The sequence below is a fragment of the Myodes glareolus genome, chromosome 15, assembly GCF_982192425.1.
Source record: "Myodes glareolus chromosome 15, mMyoGla1.1, whole genome shotgun sequence".
Lineage (NCBI taxonomy): Eukaryota > Metazoa > Chordata > Mammalia > Rodentia > Cricetidae > Myodes > Myodes glareolus.
In genome coordinates, this window is record NC_142040.1 from 27,825,719 (window position 1) to 27,851,004 (window position 25,286).

Consider the following 25,286-nt stretch of genomic DNA (forward strand, 5'->3'; position numbering starts at 1 on the left):
ATGTGTTCCTATAGAGATAGGCTATCTAGGGCTGTTTCTATAGAGATAGGCTATCTAGAGAGCTGGGCACTAAATACAAGTCCTCTGTGAAAACAAGTGTTCTTAACCTTCCAGCCATCTTTCACGCCTCGAATTTTTATTTTAAGCATGAAAATAACACAGAGAATTGTAAAATAATGAGAATAGCACAGAAATGGGTAGAATTAAAAGTAAAAATACTTCCCAAATCACTACCCAGATATAACCAAAGCTTTAAAAATATATAAAGCTGTTTGGAAATAATATGTGTCCAGGTTTATTGAGCTATAACAGACAAATTAGAAGTACACAATATTTAAGTTGAACCAATACAAGTATAGACATGAGATTCTTATAAACTTGAAATGATAAATCACTATCATAGTCAAGCTAAGACACTCATAAAATCCTTAATGTATTTGTAACTATTGTTTTAAAAACCCCAATATTCAGGAAGCAGAGACAGGCAGAGTTCTGTGAGTTCCAGGTAGGCCTGGTCTATGTATTCAGTTTCTTGTCACTGAAAGTTACATAGTGAAACCCTGTTTCAAAACAACAAAAAAAAAAAGAGAAAGAAACGTTTAAGGCCATTACAGTACATGTAAAACACTCAAAAGCCTCTGGAACAAACGCTGTTTTCTCTAAGTCCAATGTCTTCCTCACGTTGGCCATGGATGAGAGATGGTGTGAGCAAGCACGGCCACACCGAGGCTGGTGAATGTACAGAAGCCCTGCGAAGAGAAAGGGCATCTCTGGAAAGAGTAGTCTGCATCCTGTGGTAAAGTCGACTTGTGCTTCATCGTGTGTGGGACTGACTCATCCTTACACTGGCCACTTCTTACCTCCATCAAATACTCCGTCCATGTTGTGACTTTTACACAGATCAATGTTCCTGTCCCCATCCTTTCCTGTTGACCTTGACAATGGACGGTTCTAGGAATGAACTTGACTAGCTCCAGTCTTTAGACACACAGACCATACAAAGATTGCCAAGGTCTGCTTGCCATGGCTCAGTGGGGCCCAGCAGACTTTCAATAGACAGGAGGACCATACAAGGACTGCGCATCATAGTGCATCATATGTTCAGTGATGAGTATGCAAGCTTAAAAAAAATCAGCCTACAGAGCTAATGAATATCCTTTAAGATGATAGCTATGCCTTTGGATTTGAGACAGGATCCTCCTGTATAACCAAGGCTGGCCTGAACTTCTTGATTCTCCCACCTCAGTCTCCCAAAAAGTGAAAGTAGGTGGAGGCTGTTTTTTTGTTCCTGGCCACCCAGACCCAAAATAACCACACAGAAACTATATTTATTACAACACTTCTTGGCCAATCACTTAAGCATATCACTAGCTGGCTCTTACATCTGAAATTAATCCATTTCCATTATTTTGTATTTTACTACAGGGATTGTAGTTTTCCTGGTAAGGTTCCCAGACATGTGTTTCCTTCTGCAGCTACATGGTGTCTCTCTGACTCTGCCTTCTTTTCTCCTCTATCTCTGCTTAGAGTTCCCGCCTTGCTCTATTATGCACTGCAATAGGCTGGAAGCCACATCTTTATTAACCAATGGTAATAAAACATATTCACAGCATACAGAGGGAAATCCCACATCAGATGAAAGTACAGGTGTGTACCACCATACTCAACAAGAGTAAAATGCATTAGGAAATTGGGTATTTAGAACTTCCAGTAGCCTTCAGCTCCATCTTCTACTTCTGGATGACAGGAGAGAAGGGCACTATCCATTTCCAGAGGACAGTCAAGCGTTTGGACTGAGGGTGCCTTTCCTTCACAGCATTGATCACCCTTAGATCCTCTTCATCCAGGAGCCAACTGAGCATCTCCAGCCGGGTGAGGCTGGGCAGTCGGGACACACACTGACTCAGGGCCTTGACAGTGGCGGCCTGAACTTGGATGCGTTCTGGGAGACTCCTGCAGATGCTCAGCACTTTCAAGTTTGTCAGATTGTCCAGGGTTTGGAAGAAATTTCTGTACCCTTCCTCTGTAATCTTGTGATTCATTGAAAGATTTAACTTCTCAAGTTTCTGGAAACCTCCGCTGGTTGCTCCCTTGGCTGGAAAACAAAACATTCATGAAAACAAAATTCTAAGGACTTCAATAATGGTGACACATTATAGGTACCACACCCACACCCATGATGACGAAAGTGGGACATTCTGAACACGATGTCTTAGAGACTGTCCTTAGAAAGCACTAAAGACCTGCTTGGTTGGCTGGGAATCACCTGGTCAAACTACAAGCAGTTTGGAGGAAGCAGAACTCGGGAAGCTGAGCACAGAGCTTTGGCTGCCAGGGCAATGCGGACTTCTCTTCTGGTCTCACAGAGGACATATGTCAGGGCAGGGCACGGCTATGGAACAGGTTACAGCATAGGGGACTGAGAAACAGTGACAACAATGTCCCCCTTTCTGCAGAAAAGGGAAGGTGACAGTCCTAAAAGCTGTCCTCTCACTGGCTACTTCTGTGCCTTCCACCAATGCCCAGGAGGGACTCCTGGTTACTGAGAGCACGGGCTCTGAAGGAAATGGAACCAGACACATGGTGAGTTCTCAGTCACCATGAACCTAAGCCTCTGTAGTGAAAATCTAGTCCCGCTGCTACCCACTTTATCCTAATAAGGGAAAGTTAGGGAATATTTCACCCAGAATCATGTGGGATCTTGATTTGAAGACAGAGGCCCTGAGAAAGTATTTCCACTTTGTCCTGAATAGGGATCTTCTCTGGTAGTCAGGAGTTAATCCCCGCTCCCTGAATGAAGACTCTTCCAGAAGGACCAGAGGAAAGCTCGGGCCACCCCATCCATGGCCTGTTGTCCCCTGGTTTCCTTTATTCTCCATATTATACTGCACACTTATCTGATTCAATGGTGTGTAAGTTCTGTCTCCTAGCTGGGAATTTAAACACTGTCCAGGAGTGACCCGTCAGCCGTCCATCGAGAGATGGACACTGTTGCCACAGTGACCACAGAGATGGTCAGCAGGTAAAGCACCTTCTGGGCAAACTGATGACCTGAGTTTGATCCGTGGACCCCACACTGTAGAAGAGAACCAAGAAATCTGACCTCTATATACTTGCCACAGCACATTCTCTCTCTCTCTCTCTCTCTCTCTCTCTCTCTCTCTCTCTCTCTCTCTCTCTCTCTCTCTCTCCCCCTTGTCTCAATAGACAAACAAACAGGCAAACAAATAAACGAATAAATAATGGTTTTAAGAGTCTTATTAAGGTAGGCACTTTAAAAAAAATTCTCTCTAGGGATGGTAGTGTATACGTTTGATCCCAGCACCCAGGAGGCAGAAGCAGGTAGATCTCTGTGAGTTCAAGGTTAGCCTCGTCTACAAAGAGAGTACCAGGAGAACCAAAGTTACAGAGAGAAAGTCTGTCTCAAAAATAATTTCTAATTTTATGTTTATGGATATTTTGCCTGCACCCTATGTTAAGGACACCACGAACATGCCTGTTGTCCACAGAGGTCAGACCAGGGTGACAGATCCCTGGAGCTGGAGTTACAGGTGGCTGTGAGCAGCAGCTTCATGGGTGCTGAGACTCAAACCCAAGTCCTCCACAAGAGCAGCCGGCGCTCTTAACTGCTGGGCCATATGCCCAGCTCCAAAAGTAAGTGTTTCATATTAAGTTAACAGATATTTATTGACTTCCTACCATGTGTTAGGCAACCAGTGCTGGGTTCTGGGAGGGAAAGGAGTCTGCTCTTGAGTGTGAGAGGGCCAGGGATTATTGATTCCCAAATCTATGTGAGATTCAATTGCTACAAAGGTTTTGACCTAACATACTGGAAAAGAGATTAAAAAATAGCAATTTATATTAAACAGTGAAGAAAGAAGCTATAAAAACTAATGTTGTACAAATCTTTTGTTTGTTTGTTTGTTTTTTCAAGACAGGGTTTCTATGTATCTTTGGAGCCTGTCCTGGAACTAGCTCTTGTAGACCAGGCTGGCCTCAAACTCACAGAGATCTGCCTGCCTCTGTCTCCCGAGTGCTGGGATTAAAGGTGTGTTCCTCCACTGCCCGACTTAATGTTGTACAAATCTTAAGGAGAGAGAAATGCAGCTTTTTTGAAAAGCTCTTAAGTCCAACACACACATACACATGCCCTCCCCCAGTGGTTATTTTGGACACAGGGTCTCTTGCAGCCCAGGTTGACTTTGAACTCTTGGTCTTTTCTCTCAGCTTCCCCAGAACTGGGATTCCAGACATAATCACTTGCATGCCAGGCTAAATTACTTTGTTTTGATTTCAGACAGGGTCTCACTATGCTGCCATGGATATCCTGGAACTTGCTGTGTAGATCAGGCTGCTAATATGGGAAAGAAAAAATTTTAAGGACTATTTTATTGCCACTAATTTCATAATATTTTGGTTTTATTTTGAAACTTTAACAGCTTTTCTTAGGCATAAATAATTATCTCAATATTTATAAGATTAATATATAGGTATTTAAAGTTTTTGTCATGATATTAATAGTTATGTAGAATACTAACTAATTCTAGAAAAAGGCTTCATTTAGCTTCCTCTGCATGATTTCAGATATGAGTCTCTATCAGTTTTCTGCAGAGAACCATGACCACAGCTAACAGTGACCTCTGAAGTCTCCAAATGAGGATTGGACCCCACAACAATGATTCCTCCAGGACTATGATAACACTGCTAAGTTGAAAAATACCACCTAAAGATAGGCTTTGGACTACAAACTACTCAGAAGAATTTCAAGGTGGCTAGCTGAGATGATTCAGCCTCACAGACTACTCTAGTCAGGACTTGAAACAAACCCTGCACTTTCTCATTATGCAGGGACTGAACAACAAATGATACAGCTACCTCTCCCAGGACTTGACATTTAACCCAAATTTTTCTTTTCAGGATCCCCTAAAGATGCCATTGCCCCCAGACAGCAGGAAGTAAATTTAAGAACACCATGCCCACATTCCCAAGAGGTGGTGTGGGTAGTTTTAGATCTTTTATTAGGTTATGGGTATTTGCCATTGTTTAGGGGAATTGGTTACAAGCTGTTATTGCTAAAGGTCAGAAAAAAAGGAAATTAGATTCAAAGTTCTTGCTTTGAAGAGAAAAACGTGGATATAGATATGATAGACTAAACGAGTAGGCTATTGAATCTACTCTAAAAAGAAAGAAGGGTAGGTGTGGATATAATATAAAAAGGTACATTATTGAATCTACTCTTAAAAGCAACTACTAGTTTTAAATATTTTACATTGGCTCGGACTTTTGTAGAGTGTATATAAATTTTGTATATTTGTTGGAGGCTATGGGCCCTCAGACCTTGAACTTTCTATGACCCCTTGCCTGCTGGAGTAAACAACTGGTTTTCCTGTGCTTGCAGCTGCTCTGAGCAAGACACCCTCATGAGTTCCTGATAACAGGGAGGTGGTTTCTGGTGGGCTTGCAGCTGAAAAATCCTGAGAGCTAGGGCATGGCCATTAGTCAAGGAGAGCCGTATATAAACTGCCCTGGGACATAATAAAATTGGCATTCTTGTTTCAGGAGTAACCCATGTCTCTGTGTGTTTTTTTAATCCCTAGACCCTTGCCCAATCGCAGTTCCAGGTGGTACAGGCACCATAGATATTGATACAAATTCGAGATTAATTTTGTTAGAACATACTATATATACATTTCTATTCTTGTCCAAGGTATTGTACATATACAAGTCATTTAACAATGTTATACAAATTTCTAGTCCTTGAAAATTATTATTACCAACTGCTTGGGATAATAAGAAAGTGTAGTTTAGTAGGTAATTGCCTATTACAATTTAACTTGTAGTCACATTAAGTAAGATTTCAAGGTCAAACAAAACTATGTTTTAGATAGACAGGTCATCTTCAAATACTTCAAAGATCTATAGAATATGGCATTTACACTGTTCTAATAACAAAGACTCTTTTTTAAGATTATGAGACATATCTGTTCCTGGCAGCACCAATGTACTTCAGAGAAGATGACAGACATCAAAGAAATTCCACATGGAGTTTACTTTCTCTTTTTTTGTTTGTTTTCTGTTTTTTGAGACAAGGTTTCTCTATAGCTTTGGAAGCATGACCTGGAACTATCTCTTGTAGATCAGGCTGGCCTTGAACTCACAGAGATTCGCCTGTCTCTGCCTGAGCACTGGAATTAAAGGTGTGCACCACCAGATATCACCATAGATGATTGTGAGTCACCATGTGGTTGCTAGGAATTGAACTCAGATCTTCTGGAAGATAAGCCAGTGCTCTTAACCACTGAGCTCTCCAGCCCCTAGAGTTTACTTTCTTAGTGCAAAAGTAGGTCACTGGGCAAGAAAGTGCCCTTACCTTGACTGGCTGAGAGTATGCTGTCCTAACTATGCAAGCAGGGCAAAAAGAGAATAATAGTCAAATATTATCAAGACAAGGCTAGACAGCCCTTCAGAATATCCTGCTTCACAGAAAAGTCTGTCAAATATTCTATGCCTGTGGGCCAAAGATGGATGCCCCAACATTGCAGAGGAACTCTGGGTGACTGTCCAGGCAGTCAGCTGTTTCTATCATTTCTCACATTTTTTGAAAGTCGCTTACTTGCACTTCCTGTTTACTCAGTTAACAGTATTTCCTTTTCAGGTCTCTGAGGTAGTTGAAGACTAGATAATTAAAGTTTTCCTTGCTTACCAGACTCAGAAAACAATCTCACCAAAGAGGTGTAAAGTGTAAAAGATTAAGAAACATAAAAGATAATTTGATGATATAAATTTGAATAGAAAGTAAATTAGGTACAATCTTTTGGACTTATCAAGATAGGATATATATGGAGTATTTTCTATTAATTTATCAAATGCAAATGGACTAGACATTGTTGATATATTTATTGCCTATATATATTATATAAAGTTTTTGTAATTCTTGTATATAGTTTTTCTTATATTAGTTATAGCCTTCTTTTCTATTTCAGACAAAAAGTGGAAATATAGTGCTATATTATTTGTGTTTTAATAAATAAAGCTTGCCTGAAGATCAGAGGGCAAAGAAGACAGACTAGTCAGCCATACAGGCTAGGCAATAGTGGCACACACCTTTAATCCCAGCAGCCACACTAGTTAATCATATAGGCTGGTGGCAGTGGTACATGCTTTTAATCCCAGCACTAGAGAGGAATATAAAATGGGAGAAGACAGGTCTCAGGCTCAGTCTCTATCTAGGATTCATGGAGAAAGAACCGCCCATTTTGTTCTGAGGTAGAACTAGGAGCCAGTGGCTGGAATCTTTGCTTTTCTGATCGTCAGCTTGAACCCCAATATCTGTCTCTGGGCTTTTAGTATTAGTGCTACCAGGCTTCCTGGGAACACACAGAGATCTGCCTTCCTCTCCAATGCTGGGACTGAACTCACACACTACTGTTTCCTGCCTACGCTGGACTTTCAAAATCTAACCAGCTAACTGTACAGGAAACATACATTAAATGGAGCGGCCTAGATAGGGGAAAAGTAAATGGAAGTAGAAAGACATGGAAAGGATGCAGGACACCCACCCTAATATACAGGAAGTGGAAATAAGGCAGGAGACGCCATCACAAGTAAAAAGTTCGTCTACAAGGAAGATCTCACAGCCCTGCATGTGCTGTACATCCAGCTTGGAGACAGAAAGGCAAACTAGAACTATAAGGAAGGAAGACAAGGTAGCAGAGTTTAATTGATTGACTGATTGATTGATTGAATGAATGACTTTTTGTGGTAGTTGGTATTAAACACAAAACCTCACACAATCTAAATGAGTACTGCTGAGCTATATCTCCAGTCCCACAGCTGGAGACTTAGACACCCTCTGGGATTAATTATGACATAAAGAATGGAAGCTACCTCAAGTGGAGACTTGCCCTTAGCTGCTCCTTTGAGGGTTAATCATGTAGGGGCCAGGAGACCACACTTAGAAGGATGGGTTCACCTTAAGACAATGAGCTTTTCTTCCCAGAATTCCTAGAGCAGTGCCTAACAGCCAAGCCTCCATTAGGTTTGGTGGGGTCCGCCTAGCTTTCTGAAATCCTTAACAAAAAAGGGGCAAAATTTTATTTTCCTAATTCTGTCTTTTTCTTTCAGATGCTGGTCAATCTGAAAGATACTCCTCAGCTAAAGCTTTGGGTTTTCTTACCCACGAGAATCATCAGAGTGTCTAATGTAAGAGATGGACAACACCTACTGCGGCAAGAATGTGAAGCAACCTCTGGGGACGGAGAAAATGGACACAATACCACGGAGATCTTTGCACCTTAGATTATTTGTCTGTGATCAACATCTCGTGGAAACCAACCTAACCTTAAACCAGGAAATTCTTGAGCCTCCCACGTGTTGAATTACAGGCATAAGATACATCTAAGCAAAAGTGTGGTTTTGATCAACCTATGTGAGGTAACTCAGAAATTCCAACCTAGAAATTACTAAACACATACATTGTTTGAGAATGTTCTTAGGAGCGGTTCACAGAAATCAACACTAGAAACAACTCAAGTGTCCATTGAATGGACGCATAGAGTGCAGACATGGTCAGATAAAGGAATAATGACACACAGTGAAATAGACATACTCTGGTCACTTGTGTTACTATGACTATAAACCACAAACACATATTCAGACAACATGAACAGCACCTATGGCATAGGATCCCCTTTCATGAAAAGTCTCGGGCAAATGACTCTGGTGAAGGAAAGCAGTACAGGGGTCATTGGTGGAGGAACTGGAGGGCACAGTGGAGAATAAACACGGCCTGGGCATCTGGGCACTGGGGAAGGTCTGTGTCAGCATCTGACTGATCTACAGCGGCTTGGATAACAACATTTTCAGCAATGTGAGCAGGAAAATTGATCCAGTTCTACGTTTCAGCTTGTTGCACTTTATTTACATATTTTCAATATTCAGTTGACCAACAGAGGATCTGCCAGGTGTCTGAAACACCAGGTATCAGAACGCAGATTTACTGGTCGTGTGTGTGCGTGTGTGTGTGTGTGTGTGTGTGTGTGTGTGTGCAAGTGTGTGTGTGTGTGTATGTGTGTGACCGAGTTCAATTCCTAGCACTGAAAAAACAAACCACGGGTGGATGGATTCTATACCCCTCTAAAAAGAGAGGCTGTTGACCTTGCCAGTTCGACCAGGATGAACCTGAGGCTGGAGGACACGAGAGGAAACACTGTCTGTGACATGAGGAATAGTTTGGAAGACTATTCCATCCTAGACATTTGCAGCAGACAACTCCAATGATACCACTGCTTCCACACAGGGGAACCCTTTCCCGGAGGGAAACTCACCGATTTCCATCACACTGTCATCATCCAAGGTGTGGTGAAAGGCAAGAACTCGGAGACGCTGAAGCTGCAGACACTGCAGGACAATCAGTCTGGCCACTTGCTGGATCCCGTCCCCAGTGGGAAGGAGCAGTTCCTCCAGGTCCCTGAGAGAACCCAGAGCCTGGGCTGTGGGAGACACCACACAGCCATCCTCAGCAGCTGTCCCATCACGAGCAGCTATGATCTGGACATCTGCAGTCTAGGAGCCCCACCCTCCTGGTCACTTCCTCTCAAGGAAAGGAGAAGGGGTCAGCACACAGCTGTCCCTGCCGTTCCCTACAACTAACTCCTCCATCCCCCCAACCTGTCTCTCAGCACAGTCCAGGCTGTCTCTCTTCTGCTCTCCTTTCTTAATTGTGGCCTCCACTGCAGGTCACTCTCCTAGCTGCACAGAGTCTTCAGCCCCCTCCCCTGCCATCTGCCTCCTGCCATCACTCTGAGGACATTCACCCCCCTCACTAATGCATGGTCCACTACTCTGACAGTCTTCCACCCCTTATCCAATTCTCCTTAGCGAATACTCTGTGGATCACATGATCACTGAGTCTTTACTTCTGTGACCTCACAGAAACTAATTAGAAGACCTTCCGGCATGAAATAATATTCCAGATAAACCTTTGACTTTCCCCAACTCTGCGTAACCCTGGGTAGCCTGGAACTCTCTTTGTAGATCAGGCTGACCTGAAACTCACAGAGATCCACCTACCATTGCCTCTCAAATACTGGGCTTAAAGGCATTCACCACTACTGCCTGGTTGGTTAATAAATTTATCTCTTTTATTTTTATCTCTTGTGCACTGGTGTTTGCCTGTATGTATGCCACTGTGAGGTGTTGGGTCCCCTGGACCTGGAGATACAGACAGTTGTGAAATGTTATGTGGGTGCTGGGAATTGAATCCCCAGGTCCTCTGAAACATCAGTCAGTGCTCTTAACCACTGAGCCGTCTCTCCAGTACACGTAAGCTAACGAATTTTAAAAAGGAGGAAATACCTACATGAGATGGGGGCAGCTCTCAGACTGGGCACAGGAATCTGGACACTGGCCTCCTCCTGACTGGTCTGGTGCACCCTGGGGTGTGGCCTTTCCCTGGGGTGCTCATCCTCCCCGTCCCTTTTCTGTTTATATTCATTTACTTATGTCAGGTTTGTGTTTGGTGGATGGGTACCCACGTGTCACAGAGCATTGTGGGGTCAAAGGACAACTTACAGGAGCTGCTTGTCTCCTTCCTCCATGTGAGCCCCAGGGATCTAACTTTGGTCCTTGGACTTCACATGACACATTTACCAGCTGATCCGTCTGGCTGCCCCATCCTCCCTTTCAATGCTTGTAAATTCTTTCTTCAGTAGTGAGGAGACCTGGCTCTCATTATACTCCATGTCTGATTGCACAATACTGTGTGATACACACTAGTCGTCCTAGTGCCTGATCCTGTCCCTGCTACTTGAGTACACTGAATTATGCATCCACCATCCCCACAAATAAAAGACATGCAGGGACACATGAGCATGTGCATGTGCAGACACACATACACACGTTGTCTCCACAGAAATGGAGAGAAAGAAGCAAGAAGACACCCGGGCTCTCCTTATGCATAGTAAAGGCTGAGCAGAGCTGTGAAGCCAGGGCTCTGTTCCCATAGCAACCTTGCCCCCTCTTTTTAACATCTTAGAGTGTTTCCCATAAACGCTATTTTCAAAATCATTTCTTCCTTCCTTTCTTTTTATTTCCTTTTTTCCCCTGTGTTTTGGTATTTGGAAACAGGGTTTTTTGATCGGCCCTGGCTTTACTTTAACTTGCTCTGTACACTATGATGGCCTCAAACTCAGAGATCTTATTGCCTCTTCCTTTGGAGTGGATGAGGGACAAATGAATTGGCACAGTGCTATCATGGCCAAATTCTCCCCTAAGAAGCCAGTGAGTCTGAAAACATTGCATCTAACGAGATCAAGTGTGAGGATGTGTGGGACCCACGGTGATGGCATCTGGGATGATACTGAGCATCACTATGGTATCCTCCTAAGGATCAGCATGGCTGGTACAGCTGACCCTCTGTATCGGCAGATTCCACCAACCACTGGTTCAATTTATAAAATCGTGTCTGTGCCAAACAAGTACAGACATTTCCCCTCATCGTTATTCCCAGAACAACACAGAGTAACACCTGTTTACATAGCATTTACGTTGCATTAAGCACTGTAAGCAGTTGAGAGATGGTTTAAAGTATATGGAGGATATGTGGGGTCATGGGCAAACACTGAACCATTTTATACCACAGAGTGGAGGGTCTTCTAGTCTTACATCAGCAGAGATCCTGGACCCAGCTGCCGTGGATCTCAAGGGACAGCTGTACACAGCTCACTTTGTTGTGGGTTCACGAAGGAGGACGAGAAGGGGGAGGATAAAGAACACATTAAGACACACTGTTTTATAGACTTACCAAACTTTTCTGATGTTTCCTTATCTGGAAAATATTGACTTGTAAGATTTAATATCTTCAGTGAAACAAAATTTGGCAAAATAGTGACTAGGAAAGGGAAAATAAATTTAGTTAGTTCAGATACGTTTCCTGTGACATGGAGGAATACTGTTGAAATAAGAGTATCTCAAAGTGATGAAGGTGATATGATATTCTGATTGAATTACTATGACTAGGCATGGGGAATGTTTACATTGTAGACACAGATCACTTCACTGCTGGGAAAGCCTCACTGAAGTCAGTGCTGTCACGGTTTCTCTGACATCAGCTGCATTTGAACTCTAGAGTATTTAATGACTTTGTACACAGGAGCACCTGAAGTCAACACTGTATCGTTCTTACCAAATGGCATGGTTTTAAAGAATCCTCCAGAAAACTCAATCTCTCTGAGTTTCTTACAGGAAGCAAGCGCAGTCATGAGAGACTCAAAATCCAAAAAGAAAGTATCTTTCAGACGGAAAACATGAAGATTTGGAGAGTTCTGAATCAATTTAACTGGAAAAGATGAAGGATTTTCAGAAATTAAAGAAGGTTACAAATTCCTATCCAAACTGGCCTCTCAATCCATAATCCCAGCCACACCAATTAAACAGGCAGTGACGCAGTGATCCAGTCTCAGGTCACGGTGGGCGTGTGCTCAGCTTCTGCAGCTGACTGGAGAGCAGATGACCTGGGCAAGTTCCTGGTCCTCTCTGGGTCAGTTTTCTAATCTCCATATTTCACCTTCAGCATCAGCACCCTGATGTCTCTGTGTTTGCACACTGCCCTGACACCATATGGCTCTGTGAGATTAAGGGCATCAGGCCTGGCAGCAAGTACCATTTCTGCTGATCGATCTTCCCAACCTGCAAAATATTTTTGTTTGTTTCTTTTGCTTATTTTCAGATAAGGTCTCATATTGTCTCTGGTAGACTGGAAAGAACTTCACTTTTAAAAATAAACTGGCTTTGATATTGTGAAAATTCTCCTGCCTCAGCCTCCCAAATTCTGGGACTACAGGCATGAACTACCATGCCTCGCTCTGGTCCTATTTTTACATTTCTTTAGCACTCAATGTTCAGGGTTTTCCAAATTAAGAATATGATGGTGCCTGAGTCATTTGCTGAGTGACATCTTCTACAAAGATGGCTGCACAGTTGTCCACCAACAGGAGCCTGGGATAGAGGGAAATGGAGAAAAGGTCCAGGTGGCCCCATGTCAGATTTCCTTCTCCTCAGCAAGCAGATCTGCAATTGCCACTAAAACAACAGCAAAGGAAAAGAACCTCACAAACTGTTGTGGAGAGGAAGTGTGTTGGGAGTTTAAAGCTCAGTCGTGGACTCAAATCTTCTCTTTTGAGGAAGCATTTTCTCAGCTGGACAAACCTGAGCAGTCGCTGACCTCAAATTCCCAGTTGAAAACCAGCAATAACCATTGTGCTTCCTCTCACACAGGGGGATGAGAGTGAGTTAGCATTTGTGAAGAGCTCAGGGCAGTCACAGTCGTGTCAAGAAATCAGGGTTACAAATGAATGTCTGCCCTCTTCATGAGGAAGAGCGCTGTTCCTGCACCTTCCCAAGGACATGGTTTATGCTGTGTGGCCTACAGTATTAACTACTGATGATTTAATGATTCTAACAAATATTAGCTAAGTAGTTTTTCCAGCTGAAATACGACCTGGGAGATCCAGGCACCATCCTTACCCAGTTTGGAGACGTCAGACTCTGTGGAAGTTTCGATGGATAACTTCTCCATGTGGTAGAGGTTTGGGAAATCTCCAGAGATGACTGAAAGCATATCTTGTTTGCCAGATAGTCTCACAGAGAGTTCTTTCAGGTTTGGGAACTTGTCCAAGTTAGTGAAGAGTTGATCTGGAAATCAGCACACAATTTTCATCACTCAAGAGTACCAAGTGGTAGTTCTCAACTGTGCTTTGATTTTTAGATCATTTTATAAGAAAACTTCTCAGAGATTTTAACATTAAGAAGCACATCCATGAAGATCCTGCATCTGCTGGTCATAGGGGAATGCCTGTGCTGCTCTCTAGACTCACAAAATAAATATCAGAGCTCCCCAACCAACCGTGTGGGAACAACTGGTTTTGCACATGCAAAAGAATACAGTTGGACTCCAACATATATAAAAATGTAACTCAGAACCTCTCTCCCAAACCATATACTGCATATCCTTTTCCAAGGCCAAGTACCAAGTAAGTCTGACATCTCCCTTCTACTCACCCATTTCTAACGCCTGAGATCTAGCCTGGGTTCCACATCCAAATCATGGCCCTAGTCTATCCACTCTTGCCTGTGGCACTACCAACATCTAGGCTTATGCCATGACCCACTCTGCCTTTTTCCCTGCCCCCAACCTTCAAGCCACTCACACACCACATCCAACCTCCCTACCAGGCCAGGTCCTACACATGCTCCTCAAGGTTCTAGCTAGGTGAGTTTGCCTGATGCTCCCATCCTCACACCCACCCCAACTCTCACATACACTCCCATCTCCAGTCTTGGACCAGGTAGAGCATCTTTCATACCAATCAAGTCCTGGATCCACATGAGCCATATCCAGCCAACATCAGTCTCAATTCAATCCACGTAGCCTATATTTCCCCCTACCTGCTCTATTTATATCAGACACAAAACTAACAAAAAACAGTTCATCACAAAGATATGAACACTGAAAGAACAAGACAGTAGTCTCCGACCGCCAAATCTACCATCCTGTAGAAATGTCTGTCAATGAGATTGACCTGGATGAACCCCAGGACACAGAAGTTAGAAGAACAACCATAAGCTTCACCAAGAAGTTTATGGAGAATTTGAGAAGTTTTAAAGATGATATTTTTTATGATGTCACCCCTTAAAGATGACACAGCTCAATGATCTTAAAAAGAAAGAGCATAAACACCTGAGTGATACCTAAGAAAACAGAAACATAAGGCTAAAAGAATAATGAGGATAATCCAGGATTTGAAAAGTAAAATTCAATAAAGAGGAACACCAATGAGAACTCAAGTTAATATGTATATGAAATTGAAAAACACAATAACTGAACTAGAAAACTCAACAGAAAGACTTACAAGTAAAATGAATCAAGCAGCACTTATAAGTTGAAGGCTTAAAGATGAACTAAAGGATCTAGATGAAAGAAGCTAAGAATATGTGAAGAAAATAAAAACAGAAAAGAAACATACAGGAAATGTGGGACACCAAGAAAAGACCAACCTTTGTAATTTTAGGATTAGATGAAGGAGAAGAATTCCAGATGAATGGTATAGATCAGCTCTCCAACAAGATCACAGAAAGAAACTTTCCCAGCTAAGAAAAGATACAAGAATCACAGAGAACACCAAATATAGAGAACCAGAAAAGAAACTCTTCATGGCATAATATAATTAAAACATTAAGTATATACAGCCAGGAGGTGGTGGTGCACACCTTTAATCTCAGCACCTGGGAGGCAGAGTCAGGCAGACCTTTGTGAGTTTGAGACCAGTCTGGTCTACAAAGTGAGTTCCAGGACAACCAGAACTGTTACATAGAGAAACCCTGTCTTGAAAAATAAAACAAAAAAGAAAAAAGTGTTAAATATACAGAAAAAAAGAGAAGATATTGAAAGCATCAACAGAAAAAAAAACACAAGTCACATATAAAGGAAGACCCATAAGAATAACAGTTAATTTCTCACTGGAAGATTTGAATGGCGGAAGATCCTGGAGCAATGATTCCCAAGTCTTAAAAAACCACATCCAACCTAGACTAATGAGCAAAACTGATGTGGGATTTCCCTCTGTGTTCTGTGAGTACCATTAATGAATTAAAAAAAAAACCCTGCCTTGGTCTGTTAATAGGGCAGAACTTAGGTAGGCAGGGAGGAAGAAGGGTGGAGTCAGAGAGACACCATGGGACCTCCGCCTGAGACAGACACTGAGAACATTACCTGGTAAGATACTGCCACGTGGCAATATATAGATTTTAGAAATGGGTTAAATTAAGATGTAAGAGTTAGCCAATAAGAAGTTAGAGCTAATGAGCCAAACAGTGATTTAATGAATATAGTTTCTGTGTGATTATTTCAGTTCAGAGTGGCCAGGATGAACAAGAGGCTCCTTGAAACAAATTGGTGCCCATGTGGCCAACTAAGTCCATGTAAAACCTGAGGTGGCTTGAAAAGAAATTCTAGACAAAACAAAACAAAACAAAGTTTAATGCAGCTTCTTGCTGTTTGCTGACAGCTTGCCACAACTCCTTTAAGAGAGATTTTTCTGATTCAGCCATATAAGTGGGTCATACTTTTGGAAAAATGTACATAGACTTGGAAGAGAGAAGAAAAAGAGTATAGAGAGTCATAAAGTTAAGATTAAAAGGAATAAAGAAAAATAAGCCACATAAACATGGAAAATACACAGAGAATCTGTATTATGTATATTATTGTGTTATCTTTGAATTTTTTGACTGTGAATGAGCAAAGTACAGAGAAACATTTTATTGTTTGGGCTGCTAAGCTAAACCAGCATGTATATTATAAAGGGATCATGACTTCCAAATTTGGATCTATGGATATGTTGCTTTGGAAAAGAGGTTATTCTTTTGTTTCCACAGAAGATGAGAACCTGTGAATTGCTTCCAGACCAATATAGTTTCACGGAACAAGACCCCCTGAAAGGTTTCTGTGAACACCCCCACAAAGAAAATACTTTGCCCAATAAACAGCAGAAAGACGTTTGAACAAAACTATGCCCATATTCCCAAATATTGTTTATAAATGTTCATTTACATTTAAAGGGGGATGTGTTATAGAGATTTGCATTGGTATGGAACTTGGTTTATTGATACAAATTTAAGGACAATCTCGTTATATGTCTATTTCTGTTCTTGATTAAGGTATTATGTTTGTGTAGTTCATTTAAAAATGTAATGTATAATTAAGAAACATAGGTTAATAGACAGTCATCTATAATAGTCAAGATTATAGTCATGTTAGTTGAGTTTTCTAGATATGTAGAGATATATTTCAGTAGATATTCTTCAAATCTTTCAGAGACTTTCAGAATAAGGCATTTAAAATATTTTAATAACATAGGACTTTTATGACAATGAGACATATCTGTTGCTCCTGGCAGCACCAATTACTTCAAGAGGAAGATGAACATCAAAGAAGCTCCTTATGGAGTTTGTTAGATGAACTGGGTATGCAGGATCCACAGAGAAATGACTGCTGAACTTGCCTAAAGGTGAGAAGATAACTTCGGGGTTCAAGCTTCATGAAAGAGTCTGCAAGACATTCTGCAGGATAGAGTAGAAAGTGACTGGAAAACTGCCAATACAGGCAGACCTGCCTTTGAAATTTCCTGAATCATGGAAAAGTCTGTTTGATACTATGAGCCTGTAGGCTGAAGATGGATGCCCCAATGGTACAGAAAAACTTTGGGTAACTGTCCAGGCAATGAGATGTCTCTGTCATTTCTAGAGTTTTGGAAGTTGCTTACAATGCACTTCCTGTTTACTTAGGTAATATTGTATCCTTCTAGAGTCTTCTATGGAGTTGAAGAATAGATAGATAGTTATAGTTTTCCTTAGATATTATATAAATATAAAGTAAATATAAATATTGTAACTGTAATTCTTGCTTGATAACTGTTTTTTATGTGTAATTTTACTATGCTAAAGTTAAAGCCTTCCTTTTTGTTTAAACAGAAAAGGGGAGGTGATGTGGGAGTCCCCTCTGTGTGCTATGATTACCATTAATGAATAAAGAAACTGCCTTGTCCTGTTGATAGAGCAGAACTTAGGTAGGAAGGGAGGACTGGACTGAATTCTGGGAGAAAGAAGGGTGGAGTCAGAGAGAGATGCCATGGATTCTCTGCCTGAGATAGATGCTGGGAACATTACCTGGCAAACCACTGCCACATGGCAATATACAGATTAATAGAAATTGGTTGAATTAAGATGTAAGAGTTAGCCAATAAGAAGCTAGAGCTAATGGACCAAGCAGTGATTTAATGAATACAGTTTCTGTGTGATTATTTCGGTTCTGGGTGGCTGGGCCGAACAAGCAGCTCCTTGCAACACAAAACTATCTGCTGTAGCTGAATAGGAAAACATTTTCATGATATAAGCAGCCTAAAAATTAGCACAAAAAAAGCAGCACAAGAACAAGGAGGCAATATTTCAGGCAGAAGACAAGGATAAGCAGAGCTAAGAACATGGAAAGAAACTTGAAGATACAATTACTAAACTACAAAGTACAACTGAGAACACAAACAACACCAGAACACAACAACACAATGACTGAGGTCAACACACACACTTCAATAATAACTTCAACACACACTTTAAATTTTAATGGCCCAATTCTCCAACTGAATGATGCAGGCTGACTGAATGGGTCAAGAAATAAAATCCTGCAGGGCGGTGGTGGTGAACATTTTTCATTCCAGCACTCAGGAGTCAGAGGCAGACTGATCTTTGTGAGTTGAAGGCCAGCCTGTCTACAGAGTGAGTTCAGGAGATTCAGGGCTACACAGAGTAACCCTGTCTCAAAAAACCAAAGTAGTAGTATTCGTAATCGTAATAATTCATTTACTTGTTGCCTATCAGTAAGTATGGAAAGTATGGAAAATCATACTCAAATTAAATGAAAACTCATAAGGCTTCAACCCTACACAAAGAACTACAGAAAACTAAGGGATGTTGGTAAAGGGAGAAATAGTTTTCCCTAGAGAAGAGCACATCAAATAGTTATCCAATAGCAATTAACATCTGAGGGAATGTCTGTGGCTCCTGTTTCAACCAAGGTCCATGTAGATTTCCAGGGTCTGGGCGGGTGTTTGTATCTGAGGAATGAGCTGCCACCAGGAACATGCGAGTCTGGGTGGTCTGTGTTGGCACCTAGTGTCATGGTGACATCCAGACATGTGTTGCTGCTAAGGACCATGTCTGGGTCAGTGGCCCTTCTACAGTAAGAGTCTGTGTTGAAGTCTGTGGCCTACATTGCCACCAAGGACCATGTGAATGTCCGGGGTCAGGTCAGCCACCTGAGTCCATGTCAGTGGCCAAGGGACATGCTGCAGCTGGGGACAGGCAGATCTGAGTGGGCTGAGCTGCTACCTGATGCTATGGTAATATCTGGGTCAGGGTTGCAGCTAGGGGCTATGTCTAGGTTCATGACCCTACTTCAGCTAAGGTCAGTGTTGATGAGCAAGGTTCCTGTTACCATCAAAGGACACATGGATGCCTAATATCTAGGGCCAAATTTGTGTCCAAGGGTGACACATGCCCTGGGGCCATGCTAATCTGAGTGGCCTGCACTGCCACCTGGGGCAATGCTGACATCAAGACCAGGCTGCCGCCAAGATTCATGACTGGGTCCATGGTCCCACCACAGTTAGGGTCTGTTTTGCCACCAAAGTTACATGTAAACGTGGGGTTAGGGCTGCAACCTATGGCCTTGTTGGTGTCCAGGAGTCATTCCACCACAAGAGCCATCCTGAACTGAGTGCCCTGTGCTTCTACCCAGAGTCCAGATGTGGTGCATGCCCAAGCTCCTGCCGAGGACCATGTCTGGGTCCGTGTTGATGTCTATGGCCCATGTTGCCTCATAGAGCCATTAGAACCATGCATGATGGAATCACAGGGCCATGCTGAGCCAGGCCTGCCCTTTGCTGGTCCTGGGATAGTGGGTGCTGTCCTCAACAGATGCTGCAGCATGAGAGCTGGCCTTAACCCTCATGCGAGAGCTGTCCTCTCCAGTACTCTGCAAAGATGGCCCCATCCCTCAAGTAAGGCAGGGGAGAGCTGACCCTGACGGCGTGGCCATGGGGAGCTGGCTCCTTTTCTCACCTGAGGTGGTCACCCCAGTGACCTGGATTGACCAGCTCAACTACCACCCAGCCTCATCCTAGGGTTAGCCCACCCTAACATCTACCCCATTGGTCCTGTGTAAAGGTAACCACAGGCTCTCCATGACTCAGGAAGACTGTGAGATATCTGAGAGGAGTTTTCAGTGAAGAACCAGTGGTGATGTTGTACCAGAAACCAGAGGACTTGGACCAGACTCATAGCAATGAACATTTGCAAGTAAAGCTGATTGGACAAAAGGATATAATGGTGACACTGTGGCTTCCAATGCCACCAGGACAAATGAAGAAGTATTGGAGAGGTGGGAAAGATGGAGGAACAAAGAGTGTTTTTTTTTTTTGGTGTTGTTTTGTTTTTTTTTCTTTTGGTTTTTTGTTTTTCTCTGTGGTTCATTTGTTCTGGTTTGGTTTGTGTTACAGACTATTTGTTTAACTATGTAAAGTTGTATTGCTAATTTACCTTGCCTGCCTAAAGCACCTGATTGGTCTAGTAAAAAGCTCAATGGCCAATAGAGAGGAAGGTTTTTTAGGCAGAATTTCCAGACAGGGAGAGTAAACAGGAGGAGGAATTTAAGTTTGGGGAAGAAAGAAAAGGAGACAACTGGGAGGCACGAGGGGTCAGCCAGTCAGACACAGAGGAAACAGAAAAGTAAAACATACACAGTGAAAGAAAGGTTAACAGCCCCAGGCAAAATGCAGACGAATAGAAACAGGTTAAATCAAGTTACAAGAGCTAGTGGAACAAGTCTAAGCTAAGCCCAAGCATTCATAATTAATAAGTCTCTGTGTCATTATTGGGAGCTGGTTGGTGACCCAAAAAAATTCTAACTACAGGTTTGTTTGGGGGGCAGGCAAATGGTAGGGCTGGGAGGTAAGCAAGTTGAGGCACATATTGCGAAATTCCCAAAGATCCAATAAAGAATTTATGTTTAAAAGAAAGAAAGAAAAAGGATGATACAGAGCAAAGCATACTTGAGCATATAGCAGACTGCTGATGATCAGAGCTTTGCTACTAACAACTGCAAAATTTACAAATCAAACATTGATGGTGGTATAAAAACTCAGAAATGAACTGAAGGAGAGATAAGTCAAGTCTAGGAGCTGAGAAGACGGCTCAGTAATCAACAGCTCTTGCTTTGCAGAGGACCCCAGTGAGGTTCCCAGCACCCACATTAGGCAGCACACAACAGCCTGTAACCAAAGCTCCAAAGGATCTGCCATTCTCTTCTGGCCTCTGAGGTACCCATATACATGCACATGAACACATATACACACAAAAAAAAATAAAAATAAAATCAATATTTAAAAAAATCATTATAAAGTCTATTAAAACAACCAAACATTGCTTAGAGCAGTGGTTTCTCAACCTTCCTAATGCTGCAATCCTTTAATACAGTTCCTCATGTTGTGCTGACTTCCAGCCATAAAATTATTTTCATTGCTACTTCCTAACTGTAATTTTGCTGTTGTTATGGACCATAATGCAAATGTCTGATATGTCAGATGATCTTAGTTGACTGACCCTTGTGAAGGGGTCATTCATCCCCTCTGAGGGATCATGTGACACACTGTTGCCATCTTAGAAGAAAACATAAATATTATTTATTTGTATTTAAAAAAAGCCTCTGCAGAGATAAACCCCCTCCTCCTTCAGGCAGCCAGGGTGCAGACGATTATCCATCATCGTCTTCCACACAGGCCATCAATTACGGATAACAAGCAATCCAAACTCCCTTATTAACAACCTTGGGAGAGAAATGATGATGAGAGGGATGGTAATGTTTTCCTAGTTTTGTCTGCGTGACTTCAAACCCATCCTATGATTCAGGGCCTTTCACTGATTTATACACTGCCCTGAACAGTGAAAGTGTTTAGATCTCTTCTCTCAAGACACATTTATGACCTTGTGCCTGAGAAGTTTCATTCATCTAAAACTCAGAACGAGAAAACACGGTGTCACCCAGGATGGTTATGTGGCACTCAGGGTTACCTGGTAACTGGTTTGTCCCTGAGACCTCAAGAGTCTGCAGGGCAGGCAGGGTAAGAAGCAGCTCCTGTTCTGCTGCACTGAGCTCCAGTCCACACATGGAGCACTTGGTGACAGAGGACTTATGCAGCTCCAGAGCAGGGCGGATGCTTTCAAGTAAGCCACTGCTGTGGTCCAAATGGAGTTCGATATTCTGTGATGCTGAGAAGACTTCCATTAGGACTCGGAGCAGTGCTTGGTCTGCGGGACCCATGTTGGTCACTGCAACTTCCAGCCTAGGGATCTTGTACTGCTTGGGTGACAGTTTCCAATAGCCGGCACTGATGTTGGGTGGATGCAGGGGTTGGCTGTTTATAAAATTCTGAACATTATCTTCATTTTCAGCAAAATTTCTCACCCATTCCTTCATATGTTCAAAGGCAGGAGCATAGTCCTCATCTATCGTTGGTGGCTGTAATGATTCAAAACATTCTTCCATGACTGAGTAACTGAAGACTCTTGGTGACATTTTCTTTCCATGTATGAAGACTTTTACACTCCTCAACAGTAGCAGGCTCTCTGGGTGGTCCCCAAAGTACTGGAAATTCAGGACTTTCAGAGACAGTATTCTCCCTCGAAGAAACTGCGAAATAATTGGAGAACATGCAGCAACCGTGTTGCTTTCATAAGCGAAGTTTAGAGCAACGCTCAGTAGATGTTCTAAGAAGAATGAAGAAAAAGCTTCAGGATACACCTGCCACATTTCTTCAACTGGCTTCATCATCCAAGGAGTTTTTTGATGGAGCTTCCCATAACCCTCATTTTCAGACATGTTCTCCAGCGACTCTTTGTCATCCACCAACTGAAGCAAGTGAGACACAACCATGGGCGCTGCCTTTGATGAAGGGTGGCTGGAGACATACTTCAAAAAATTGTTGTAGGCAATTATAGCCTTCAAGGGTGAGTTAATCTGTCTCAAATAATCAAGTCCCAGATCTTGGTCTTCCTTTCTTTCTGAACTCAGGAGTTCAGTCAGCCTCCTGGCAGCAAGAAATTCTTGGAACAAAGGACTTAAGAACCGATAGACGGGGCTCAGTCTCTGGGCTGTGAATTTGCTCATCAGGCAGGTGGTCAGATCTTCATCTTCATCGACTCCTGCTTCTGTGAGGTCCTCACTACTGAACTCAAAGCAAGATGAGAAAAGCCCTCTCACGGCCAGCTGACCACACGAGGACACAGTGGCCCTGAGAGGCTCAGGTGTAGCCTTGTGCTGTAAGGAAAGGTATTTCATATAGGACTTGAAAACTGCCACATCGTGAAAGGACTGGCCAGAAGGATTTTGAAACCAGTCAGTGCAGACTGCTGCCACAAAGAGGGGGGTTTTGTGAATTCCCTGCAAATCTTCATTTCTTATAAAGTAAGCCATAAACTTTTCCACACGGGTTATATCATGTGAGCAGAACTTCCGTAGTATAGAGACAGTATTATAGAAGGGAAACTCTTGGATCTCTAGGATTGTATCTAGGTATGGGCGGATGGCCCTGGCCCTGTTTGTATGGACAGCGATCAATAGGCAGGTTCGTGACAAGTAGTTTTTTGTAATCAGTGTTTGTATGGCTCGGGGCAGTGAGTCCATCCCACGGTAGTCATCCAACAGGAACAGCACCTGGTGCCTTAGCTGCTGGATGCTGCTGCTCAGGCACACTTCACTAATGCATCCTCCTGCCTCAAGGAGTTGGGCACTGATGATGTCGGCCAGCCCCTGGTCTGGTCTGGTGGACCTCAGGGAGATGTAGAAGACCAGCTGGAACCTGTTCAGCAGGGGACAGCAGCCTGATGCCCAGAGGAAAGCTGTTTTCTTCAGGAAGGCTGTCTTCCCACTGCCGGTCTCGCCCTCCACACACATGACAGAGCTGAGGTTGGTGAAGATCTCAGGAAGCATCATGGCCTCTTGCACTGGCCTGCTGATGTGCTTTGAGACGATGGACAGATCACACCCAAGCAAGTGGTCAGTGCCTAGGCTGGAACACACCTCTGGCAAATCCATGTGGCGGAAAGTGGCTTTGGTGTAGGCTCCTCTCAGCTGCTCACTCAGACTCTTTGCCTCTTGAAACCACTGGGCTTCCCTCTGAGCCAGGTCTGTGGACAGGAGGGAGGCACCACTGGATGGACAATCACTTCCCTGGGCTTCACTTGGAGCATCATCTGTGGAGGGAAGCAGGGAGACCCCGAAGGAGATGCAGTCAAATCTCTCAATGCTAAAGCTGTGGTTTCTGTTACATTGTTCTGCCTTTTGCTAGGGACAGATTAGGACTTTCCTCCAATGTCCATGATCTCCCTTTGGATCCTCTCAGACCTTTCTATAGCATCAGAGTGCGAGGCCATGTGTCCAAGTGTTCTCTTTGACCTGGGGACTTAGACATGATGTGTGCTTATCAAGAATACTCTGCCATTCCAAGTTCCCATTGCAGATCTCAGGAAACCGGCTTGCTGCACGAGGCCTTTAACCCTGCCTGGTTGGGACCTGACACAAGGACTGCTGTCATTAGTCCTTAATCTCAAGATGTCACAGGAGTGCTGACACTCTCTCCTTCACAGTACTCTCCGTGTCTGTGCTCTCCTCTCTAGCAGCTCCCTGGAAATCACAAATACACTTTCCTTTCCAATCCCTAGGTACAAACACACACAATCCCATGTTGCTTTCAAGTGCTCACCGGCCATGGTGGAGTGAACTGCCGCTGGGTCCTCATGATTGCTTTCACCTGTGCTGTCCTAAGAACGAGAATCCTTTATTAAGTCAAAACTGGGTCTTATATCAAGATTGGATATTATGTTATCACTGATATTAGAATCTATCAACCAAATTGATAATACAATCGATCAAAACCCAACATCTTCTAAACACTACACTCGGCCTACACTCGGTGCTGACTGAAGGAAGAGTGCTCCAGATGTGAAAGAGTAAATCTCACACATCTGCAAGGGTGTGTTCCTAGATGGTGCATGCATGGGATGTACATCCTCTCCATGGGTGAGTGCTATGGGGGTAATCAAAATGGTAGCATCTAGAACAAGAATGGTCCTGCAAAAACCATTGTATATTGGCTCCATCCTTGGTTACTAGCAACTACATATGTAATACCACATACTGGGGTAGAGAAAGGTTATTATGCATTCTTGCACATACACACAGTTTTTTGTGTTCTCTTTTCTAGAAAAGGTTTAATATAGGCTATGGTGATCCTCCTCTATTTCCCAAGTGCTGGGATTAAATGCATGAATCATAACACCTGGCTTCAATGTCTTGCTTTTTATTTTTGTTTCTGTTTTCAAACAGAGATTTGTTTAACCTAGACTGGCCTCAAACTTAGTATGTGTTGACCAGGACTTTGAACATCTGATCCCCCTGCCTCCATCTCCCATTGCTATGACTCCAGGAATTCCACCACATCCAGTTTGATCAGTGCTGACGATACTCAGGATTTCGTGTATACTGGGCTAACATTTTGCCAGCTGAGCTACATCTTCAGTGACTTCTTGGCATTTTTAAAATTACAAATACAAGAAATTGATCCCAAGTTGTTTTTCCTTTTGTTTTGATTTCCCTCCCTTGTTTTGTTATCTTTAATAAG

The 25,286-nt window shown here is 42.8% G+C and overlaps 1 protein-coding gene across 8 annotated transcripts in view; it reads right to left on the bottom strand.

The window, feature by feature from the left end:
* Positions 1-271: 271 nt before the first annotated feature.
* Positions 272-25,286, bottom strand: part of LOC146891628 (baculoviral IAP repeat-containing protein 1a-like) — a 68,793-nt gene continuing 43,778 nt past the window's right edge. For 7 of the 8 annotated variants that reach the window (XM_087896833.1, XM_087896830.1, XM_087896832.1 and 4 more), the window contains 7 exons: positions 24,369-24,426; positions 21,679-23,859; positions 13,525-13,692; positions 12,185-12,337; positions 11,804-11,890; positions 9,327-9,491; positions 272-2,095 (listed from right to left, as the gene is read on the bottom strand). In XM_087896833.1, the coding sequence (XP_087752959.1) occupies positions 1,731-2,095; positions 9,327-9,491; positions 11,804-11,890; positions 12,185-12,337; positions 13,525-13,692; positions 21,679-23,859; positions 24,369-24,426 (3,177 nt within the window). In that variant the 3' untranslated portion in view covers positions 272-1,730. The remainder of the gene's footprint in view (positions 2,096-9,326; positions 9,492-11,803; positions 11,891-12,184; positions 12,338-13,524; positions 13,693-21,678; positions 23,860-24,368; positions 24,427-25,286) is intronic. The other variant, XM_087896837.1, reaches the window with a different exon arrangement.